The sequence below is a fragment of the Actinia tenebrosa genome, unplaced genomic scaffold, assembly GCF_029948245.1.
Source record: "Actinia tenebrosa isolate PJP-AT-01 unplaced genomic scaffold, QUT_ActTen_1.0 PGA_scaffold0__85_contigs__length_37466705, whole genome shotgun sequence".
In the NCBI taxonomy this organism is placed as follows: Eukaryota; Metazoa; Cnidaria; class Anthozoa; order Actiniaria; family Actiniidae; genus Actinia; species Actinia tenebrosa.
Window position 1 is genome coordinate 17,930,116 of NW_028292569.1, and position 10,518 is coordinate 17,940,633.

General features: G+C 36.7%; 1 protein-coding gene across 2 annotated transcripts; it reads left to right on the forward strand.

Annotated features, from left to right (window-relative positions):
- The first annotated feature begins 794 nt into the window (after nucleotides 1-794).
- Nucleotides 795-10,518, forward strand: LOC148913624 (neural cell adhesion molecule 2-like). Of its 2 annotated transcripts, none has more exons than XM_089034149.1 (11): nucleotides 795-932; nucleotides 1,351-1,728; nucleotides 3,050-3,328; nucleotides 3,803-4,084; nucleotides 4,560-4,838; nucleotides 6,757-7,098; nucleotides 8,040-8,081; nucleotides 8,332-8,430; nucleotides 8,631-8,658; nucleotides 9,252-9,291; nucleotides 9,936-10,518. In XM_089034149.1, exons 1-11 carry the CDS (start codon nucleotides 851-853, stop codon nucleotides 10,347-10,349), a joined length of 2,265 nt encoding a protein of 754 aa, XP_088890275.1. In that variant the 5' UTR covers nucleotides 795-850; the 3' UTR covers nucleotides 10,350-10,518. The 2 variants fall into 2 exon arrangements, with proteins under 2 accessions (XP_088890275.1, XP_088890281.1); XM_089034155.1 differs by having other exon boundaries at nucleotides 6,757-7,092.

Consider the following 10,518-nt stretch of genomic DNA (forward strand, 5'->3'; position numbering starts at 1 on the left):
ATAAACAACTTTTTGAGTGCATAAGTTGAACATCATTAAGATCAATATCGCATATAACATACATCTTTGATCCGAAAGTTTTCTGTAGGCTTTTTCGAAGGATCTACCTCGGGAAACGTCGATGTCGATTTGCGTGCGTTTTTTCAAAGTTCAAAATTCAAACGTAGTTGAGGGTCATTTTGCTAGTTTACACACGAATACACGATTCGCTGTGGATGAAACATTATAGGCATAAAGATATAAATCTAACTTCTACCAAACTCAAAACATAACCTTCAGTCTCGATCTCCTGCCATTAATAACAGTCAACTCCAGTACCCTCTCTATTCCTCACTTCGACTTCCCCCCGGGCCCTACCAAACAGCACTTCCACAGGAAGCCCGTGGCAAAATATTATACGTCGCAACAGTTTCCATAAGCTAATATTTATCAGCCATTTTATAATGAACCCGTTTTTGTTGGTACTTACAGAGTCAAGTATGGAATGGCCGTTTAAATTACTAGAATAAGTTTATTTTAGAGTTAACAAACAACAATTTTGCAGTAAAGGAACTCAACGGACGAAATAAATAAACAAGTATAACAATATTTTGATTTAATTAATCTGCAAATACTATAAAAATCCAATCCTAGTTTAGTTCTTCTAGTGCCCTTGCGTTACCCACTAAAACAGACAAGCGGTGGAACGAAGTACAAAAGGTCAACCACGACAAACGTGTTCATGTGCATAATTAAATTTTGCTTAAGCAGCAAGACTTGCTGATACTGATCACCATCTGTTCTGATTTTCATATAAAACAGTCCATTATATTTTTAAAGTGCTAGATTTCCGAATGTCAAATTCTTTCTCATGATGAGTGTTGGTCAAGTGCCTATCATTTCTTATTACATTCTTGGTTTCATCGGTGGATTGTATTTACTTCCTCACGTAGGTAAGTCTATACTAAATTGTAAATTACTTATTTATGTTGATTTTATACATTCTTCAGTGATTCCTAATTTCTAAACTGAAAGAACAGCGATCAATATTTGAAGGTGTTCAATCAAAGTTTTGATGATTATTAGAATAAATCGAGTTAATCAATGAACACGGTTCGATTCTGATACGATAACATTGTAAACATTGTCGTTCAAAAAGTTCAAGGCAGTCACACTGCAATGTCACTACACTGGTAATCGACTAAAGTTGTGTCCACTGATGTTAAGTTCGGCCCGGAGGGCATATTATATCGAGACAATATAATTTAAACGAAAAACAAATTTCTTTCGAATGATTCAAATCTAAGGGACACATTTTAGTTCATTTTCATAATCAAGTAACAATATTAAATAAAAGTTGCTGTTTTGTAGACACAACAGCTCGCTTCACTCATTTCCCTCCCAGTGTGCTGTACGTATCTAGTGGAGGAACAGCCAGGTTTTTGTGGGACTACCATGTGGATGATAGAAGACTAGAGTTCCAATCGAACTCACCTGTATGGTCTTATAAGAAGGGAGGTAATGAATGGAGAACCGGTAGTGATGACAAATACACCAACAACTGGAGTTTTGTCATCAACAATAACACATGTCCAGCAAGATTACTTAACCCTGTTCGAGTAAGCAGAGAGTCCACTGCTACTCTGGTCATTACTGATGTGACTACTGCTGATAACGGGATATATAAATGTAGGCTGCAGCTAAAAGCAGGAAACCCTATTGAACACCAAGCGGAACTCTTCGTGACAGGTATATTTTTTTCAGTTTTAAACCTCTTGCACAAATTGAGCAAAACATTTAGTTCCTCAGGTTCTGTCTTTTTGCCTTAAGCCTGGATCAGCTTTAAAGGTTAAAGTAAACAAAAACCAAGTCCCCTCCAGACTCAGTAAAGACGAGTGTTTTGATTGGGATCCCTGTGGACACAGGAAATCCAATCAAAAAAATTGTGTTCACTGAGTCTGGAGGGAAAAGTGGATCTACTGTATTGGTCGCTAATTCGGCATTCAAATATCAGTGACAGAATTAAAAAGAAATTGACTTATCAAGTATGTTAATACGTTAACTATATACGAAATTGCTATCTAGAGCAATCATAATAGTGTCTCACAATACTGTTCAACGAGGATGGTTTATAGAGTGGTTTCATTAACCCGTGAAACGCGCTTTACATACATTACTTACACTGTTTTCTATTTTATTTTAGTGATTATCACACTCTAATTTGTACACTTTATTTCACGGGTAAATGAAGATCATTCTAATATATATATTTAAAAACTCATTAATAATTCATGAAGAAAACACAATAGAAATCATGACCATGAAGGAGGTTTTATATCTGATATAGATTCGTCTTCATTTGCATAAACTTTAACTTGGATTTTCTCTATCAAACTTGGTTCATTTCGTAAAGAATTCGGTACAGTATGAGAACATACATCTGGAGTATTTTAAGCCGTTTAATAAACTCGCAGATCGTGTCTTATCGGGTCTAAAACCACTCGGCTACGCCTCGTGTTTTATACCCGATAAAACACTCCTGCTCGTTTATTAAACAGTACTTAGCCGGACATGTTATACAATATTGATAGTCACATGAGGTATGCTTATCGCTCTTTTTTACTAATGTCTATTTGGAAATATGTAGGGTTAAGGCCGTATAGTTTATTCACGGCAACCAATAGATTATAGTATTTTCAAGACACATTTTCAATAGGCATTATATCGCCCTTAAAGGATCTCGTACGACTGTAACTCATCACATTTGCTACAGATATAATAAAGTGGGAAACTTACTAGCAGAAGGTCACGTGATCTTCTATTATTATTATGCCTTTACGAGTCAGCTTGATTATGATCATCATACCGTTTCAAATTAAAGTTCATTGCAAGAAAATAACGGCTCACGTGACTATAATTTGCTATCAGTAAATCAGGTCAAAAATATCTATTTTTATTATCAATTTAAATATAGGTTATAAGCAAGTATAACAAGCAAGAACGAAATATAAAAATGAACAAACTTCTTTTATAAATTTAATACTTCTATATTTCATCTTCTATGTTTCAGTACGTCCTACATTCTTACCAAGCCACCCAAACGACACATACCAAATTATCGAGGGACAGAATTTAAAAATAAACTGCACAGCTATTGGTCCACCAATACCGAACATCACGTGGGTGAATATCACAGATGGTCGTGTTGTTGTCAAGAGCCAAGGATCAGGAAGTGCTGTACTGTATATAGATAACATAAAACGATACCATGCTGGAGTATATGAGTGCCAGGCTAAGAACAACCCAAATGAGGATGCAACCATTACAAGGACAAGTGTAACAGTCTACTGTGAGTATATGGAATAATGAGAAAAAAGATGATATCATAATTTCTAGAATTTTGTAAAGTGCAAAAGTTGCAAAACTCCTGAAACTGAATATTCCTCACTTTATATATATATTTATTTTTAGTCTTATGAAATAGACACTGCATCATTCTTGTAAAAAAGCATTCAAGAATGACGGATATCGTTGCTCTATTAAAGTGTTCACGTAAAGAGCTAACCAAAAATGTTGTTTACGGCAACAGGACTGAGCACATCAATAAAATGATTCTGTAATTCGTACTCCGATGCACAGCAATGCATTAATTTGTATTAATTTGGTTAACTCTGTCCATTAACGGTCGCATTAACAAATATTCTTCACGTCAGTTCTATATTAAATTCCACAACGGAATTGATAGCTTGTCAGAAATAAAAATGTGTCGCTTTTACAATTTTGTATTTTCAATTCTCAATTTATTCTTTATGTATTTTCTTAGATAAGCCGACGATTTCAAAAGGGCTGTCTAGCAGTGATAGTGATACTTCCTGGGATGGCAGGCAGGTGACCCTCAAGTGTATTGTCAATGATGGACTACCCACACCAGATATCACGTGGTACAAGCCCAGTGGTCAGCAAATAACAACTAGTGTCACATCTATTGCTAAAAGTAGTCAAGTAGTGATAACAACGAAAGATGGGGCAGACTATGGATCGTATAAATGTAAAGCAAGAAACGTCGCTGGCAGTGTTGAACATGTTATCATTGTGACTCAGTTGTGTAAGTACGCTGTATTTAAATGAATTCGTTATAATATTAGTACGGCTCAGATCCCTTTATTTCGACCGATGTATTGATATATCCAAGGGCGGATCCAGCCAAAATTTTAGGGGGAGGGGGGGGGGGGGAGAGGCTAATTGAGTTTAGTTTTGTTGCGATTTTTTTCCGCTGAAGCTTGATATCACTTTGATAACGAATCAATTCGGCCCTTAAGTTCCTTTGGGAAAGACTCTGCTGGATGGCAAACAAGCCGTAAAATGCCTCGTATCTTGAAATCGAAAGTATTTTATAAGGAAAAAATATATATTTGAAAAGGTTTTAGATACGACATTAGTAATCCAGCAAAAGTTATTTAAATAAAGGAAGTCCAAATTTTTTCGCCATCCAGAAACAGTCATGTGATTATTTCCTTCAAATGGCTTATTAAAGATAGTGAACCTTCCCATCGTATTAATGCACAGTAAATACCCTTCAGTCCCACCAGGTGTCCCTAATGTCACGATACTAGACCAGGATATCCGAGCATCATCAGTGACTGTAAGGTGGACCAAACCTGGTTATGATGGTGGAAGTCCTGTTGTTGATTACAAAGTGCAAATCAACACAAACCCACCACAAGAACAGAACACATCAAACACTGAGCACGAGTTGACTGGTCTGACTAAGAATACAAGGTATGAAGTCAGAGTCTACGCAAGGAATGTGGTTGGTTATGGAAATGCATCGATCGTCAGCTTTACCACAAAGAAAAGAGGTAAGAATAAATACAATTAAGTTACACAATTTCTTGACCAAGATTACAAGAGTTTGGAGGCATTATTTAACTCATACACTTCGACCTTATCCCTTAGACAGTTCTTGCGTCTAGTTCACACACTGAACAGTAGAACTGACTGACATCTATAGGATTTTGTAATACGTCATAAATTGCTTTCATAATAGAGTGTAAACCGTATATCCTTTAAATACCACAAAAACTTAATAGCACTAAAAACATCTATTTCTTTTGTTTTCAATTGTTTCATTGGTGCTATTTTGTACTAGAGCAGTTTGTGAAAAATCAGTGTCGTATACGAGCCTTGACGTGACCGCGATGTTTTCTAGAATTTTGATTTGGGGATTTTTATCGCGCGCAATGTGATCGGTCTGTCCATGCCGTGACCTTGGCGTTACCGTGTCCCCGCCGTGTTCATGCCATGTATCGGGCATTTAGCATTCATTACTTCCAAAGTATATTTAGACAGCCAGTAAGCTTATTTGCTTGGGTTTTGGTGCTTTGCAAATCAACAGAAACAAACAGATACTTTTCAAGGGTAGCGATTTCATTTTTTACGATATTTGGCCCAAAAAATTCAATGCACATGGATGCTTTCACACGTTCTCAGATAACTCATGCGAGGAATGAATTGATCCCGATCAATTCTAAAAAGTGTCTTAAATGAGAGACTAGCAGGAAATATAAAAGAAATTAGTGTATTAAGTAGGAAATCAAGCAAGACAAGTCTCCTTTTTGGAAAAGCACATATTCTTCGTTTGCAATAGACGTCATAGCCGCCATGTTGAAAGAATTTGACAAAATATTTTGCAATGAATTATTTTGTTATATCTTCCAACATGGCGGGCATCCCTTTTGTTATTGTGCTCTCTTGGGATTGATTGCAAACCAAGAATATAATCCAAGATGGCCGGCGCCAAAGTCTGCTGCGCATGTCACACATACAATACATAAATTAACATAATTAACTCAAGTGTATCGCAGAAATGCCACAAATTCCACCAAGAAAAAGACACGGCCGATACTTTTGAGAAGGGTCGTCCATTGCATTGTCTCGTTTATACGTAAGGGTCGAAATGTAAACTTTTGACGGCATTTCTGTAAATTCTTTAAGTTGATTCTGGACCACGGTTTTCCTTTTGCATTCAAACAGTAATTCACATTCTTTGACGTATTACTTAAGCTAAGGTTTCTTACCGGCAATGTCCATATGGCATTCAATAAGAAGACAAATGGACATACTCACTTACTTCATTCTTGAACTGGTTGTTTTTCACCTTCGCTCTTACATCTATAGTCAAACTATAATTCGAAATAAATATATATCTATGTTAAAATTGTATCAGACTTTTTACATTATTGAATAGTGCACTTACAATTCAAGTCCTGAAGTTATACTGAACTTGAGAGAAACCTTACGCCCTTGCGTCTCTTCAGTCATGTTTGACAACTGACTATGTAAATCTTATTTTAATTTCTATTATTCCAAAGCTTACAAAATATGTCGTATCATTACTGCTATTCAAAGTTCATATTTCCCGCGTGAGGAGCGATCAAAGTGACAAACAAATTTATTCATAATCGGTCTCGTGGGTGTGATCATATTCTAAGCTAATGAACGCTAGTGTCCTATGGGATCCCTCTCGGGCTCCGTCATTATGGCTCTCTATCTATAGACCCCTTGCAGCACTTTGGAATGCAGCTCAATCTGAGGAAGAAAAAAATAGGTTCTAATTCTCAGAAGATTGGAATTCTTTTGTATTAGTCCCCCAGATTGAGATGCTTTCATGTCACATGCAAGGGGTCTGTTGCACGGGACTCTGTATCCGACAGAACACTTGCGTTTATTATATAATCCTTACGTAGAAAGTCAGGTATTTTGTGCTTTCATCATTAGGTCCACCACCTTTGCCCAGTCTTCATCTTAGCAAGAGTAAAGCTACTATAACATTGTATTGGACAAAACCTGATGAAAATGGCGGTGAAATCAAGAGTTATACCATCTACCAGAAACAGGGTGTACAAAAACCCTGGACAAGTATACATGTCGTACGTGACTTGTCCAACTTGGCGTATGTCATACACGTGAAGGATCTGGAGCCTGGTCAGACATACTGGTTTATTGTCACGGCATCGAACGAGTTTGGAGAAAGTGAAAAAGGAGATGAAAAGGGTCAGGAAGCGTATTTTTTGCCGAACCCGGTTACCACAGCAACCCAGGCAACTACTACAGGTATTGGTAAGTGAGGTATTGACATAGGGTGGATTTTTCTTTTTTTTATATTTGATTAATTGAAATAATGAGAACACGTACATTGAACTTAGAAATCGAAAGACTGGGAAAGATGCTTCTTACAGCATACAACAAGCTACTACAAGAAATTAGTCCAACTAATAGCGGTCTATCATCAATGCTGCGTTCCGATTGGATGAGCTACTACTATTCTATAAGTTATATTCTACTCTTAGCGAAAAGTGCCGGCTAAAACAACTAGTCCTCTTGCGCTCATGGCCTATGAGTCAATAGCCCATTTGGGCTTGAGCACTAATTGCTAATGAGTTAAACGAAACATTGGTAAATACAAAGTGTAGTACTTAATGCTTTGTGATAATTTGATTTAGTATAAATACACAGGTGATTATTGAAAATCTCGCGCGCTGATTGATCGAGAAACCCACACTATCACACGATAATCACCTCCAGCGATAATCTAGCCTGCGTGTTCTGGCTCTTCGCTCGCTTTTCGAAAGCGAGCGAAGAGCCTGACCACGCAGGCTAGCGATAATCCAAAATGGCGGCCAGCCGCTTTGTTGCTGTTACCGGGAAAAAATTTTTTTCTTTTTTTCTGTTTTTGCAAAGAATCACCTGTGTATTTAACAATTATTTGCCTCAGCCTCAGTGAATATCGGAGAATATTTACCTCGTCGCTCAAAGACTCGCGTCTGGGTAAATATTCCCCGATAATCACTTCGCCTTCGGTGAATAATTGTTAAATAATTGCATTCATTAACATCATAACACTAGTTATCAATTATAACTCGATGTGTAAACAAATCGTCATTTTTACTAATAATTAGCAGTTTAAATGTATGAATTTAAAAAAGTACTACAAGGATATTTTAAAAAAATCCATGTGTTAATACGTTTATTTATGATATTTATTTTAAATTAATTAACAGGCGGGCAATCGATGAATAAATCAGACGAGCAAGAAAAATGCAGTAAGTAAAATTATTTTTCCTAAAACAAATTCATTAAAGGGACGATTTCTTTACACTCAAGACAAAAAAGAATTGACAATTTTTGATGTATTGTTTAAGATTTTCTTTGTTTTGTATCTAGCACCCTTATTATTTTTGGATCCTCTTTGCCTTACCCTAATTTTTTTTTCTTTGCCGGGTGACAACGTTGTATACGTTTTATGCTAATAGATTATTAATTCATGTAAAGCATTTTTCTTTTTTACTCAAGGCTCCACTGCATTAGCTGTCTGTGCATCTTTCCTAGCGGTGTCTTTGGTAGTTATCGTCCTCTTGCTTCTTTACATATGGAGGAACATTAAAAGGACAGGTATATTCTAGATCTTTTTCTTCTTTTATGATTATCCTTGCTTATATAAGTATAGCAATCTCTGTTTATTTGTTAGTTGCTCTATCAAACGAAATTATTAAACATGAAAATGCAGTTAGATCGTATCATTTAACAATAACTTAGACAGAAATTCTAACACTCTTTTTTCGTTTCCTTTGCATATAATGTCTCTTGAAAAGAGCAAACCGAAAATACCAATACAAAAAGGTGATTAGTTGAATTTAACTACATTGTTATCTATGTCAGTAATATGCCTCTGATTCTCCATTTTCCATACATCGGTTCACTGGTCAAACACAAAGCATACATTCAGTCGAGGTTGCAAGGTTCAAATTCGAATAATCCTTTGAAAGTACCTTGGCGCCTCGCTTGAGCGCTTTGTGTTTGACCAGTGAACCGATGTATGGAAAATGGTGAATATAACGTTTTCCCATCACAGACCACGTATCATTCCCTAGAATATCATTTCTTTGTTTAATGGTTGCACATGAGATGACAAATGAATATGAATACAACACAAACAAAGAATCTTATCAGTTCTCAAGGGAATGACAAGTGACATTAAGTTGGCAAAACATTTCGCCCAAGGGAATTTTGTCCATTACAAAATGTTCTATTGCTGGTTTTCAATCATCCCCATAAGAGTGAAACAACAAAAGACACGGCGGCCATGTTGGATGATACAAAAATAAATAATTGACAATTGTTTGGTTAAACTCAACATAAATGGCGGCTATGACGTCATGTTTAAACGAATAATTGATCCTTTCATTTTTCTTCATTAATTTTTAAATTTCAAGAGTCACCAGAAACAAATCAGTTGAAGATCCAGTTTATGACGTAAGTGTTTGTTGATAATCATCATAGTTTACCTTTTTCAACCATCAATGCTAATCATAAAAGAATCCATTGAATTGATTCTAATACTAAAAAGCGTACTTCAAGTGCAAATCATTAGTTCCAGACAAACCAAATATTGGTGCTTTGTCATCACTCAACAATAATCGATGCTAAAGGCCCTGTTGCACTTTGCAATTTTCCAGCAACTCGCAACGGCGTTAGCCTTGTCTCGTTATGCAAGTTGCTGCAGAATTGCACAATGTAAAAGGGTTGTCTCGAAGTTGTATTGTTTCGCGTAGCGTTACAAGAAGTAGAATTCAGCCTACTTTTCGCAACGGATTGCAGCAATTGCCAACGCTATTGCAAAGTGTATCATCGCTCCAACAACTTTTTCTCGCAATTTTAAAGCATATTTTTCAAGAGCGCATGCGAACATTTCTGATTTCTTTCCAAAGAGCCACAAATGTTGCAAGTTGCTAAGATCGAGTAGTAATGTAACACCTTACCTCGGCGACTTGTAACTACATTTTTAAGCATGCGAGACAAGCTGCGCTGCTGAGAAAATGGCACAGTATAATTATAACAGGTCGGACTGTTTCTTCTCACTGAATGAATTCGCAAAAAATTTTTTTTTTTTTTCACAGAACACCCTAGAAATGGAAGAAAACAAAGCTTCACACATTTCGGTATCTCAAAATTTTCAACAGACCTCCCCACTTGCAGAATACGAGCCCATAAGAATGCATTGTGATAATCATCCAATAGAAATGTCCAGAGTAGATGGCTACAGCAGCCCCTCCACAAAAGCGCCGAGTCATTATCAAGCACTCGCGCATTCTGATGCAGCTGGTTCATCGCATCAAGGTCAAGGTCCAACTTACGAATCCCTTCACCGTCCACAGTTCAAACAACCTGATGCTCAGCTTGCCAAGAACGTACCAGACACTACGTACCAGCCACTTGGTGTCAGGCAAAACCCTACAGATTACCAAGACCTGAAGACCTATAATAATATGCATCAGCTAGGAAACAACAGGAATGACCAGTCTATTATATAGACATACTACTGTATTGCAGTATTGAAGCATTAATTATAATACATAAGCACCTAATCGAACTTTTACTTCCTCCACCGGCCCCGACAGTCCCCTTTTTCAATTCCCCTGTATCATTATATGATAAGACATGTGTCTTTCAATAAAGCTCAATAAAGAATATTAATGAGGA

What these genes read in the sequence shown, in the direction of transcription:
- LOC148913624 (XM_089034149.1), top strand. Translation starts at nt 851, where the DNA reads ATGATGAGTGTTGGTCAAGTGCCTATCATTTCTTATTACATTCTTGGT. An exon ending in GTATTTACTTCCTCACGTAG is followed by an intron (nt 933 to 1,350) that starts GTAAGTCTATAC and finishes GCTGTTTTGTAG; the next exon opens with ACACAACAGCTCGCTTCACT. An exon ending in AGACGAGCAAGAAAAATGCA is followed by an intron (nt 8,082 to 8,331) that starts GTAAGTAAAATT and finishes TTTTTACTCAAG; the next exon opens with GCTCCACTGCATTAGCTGTC.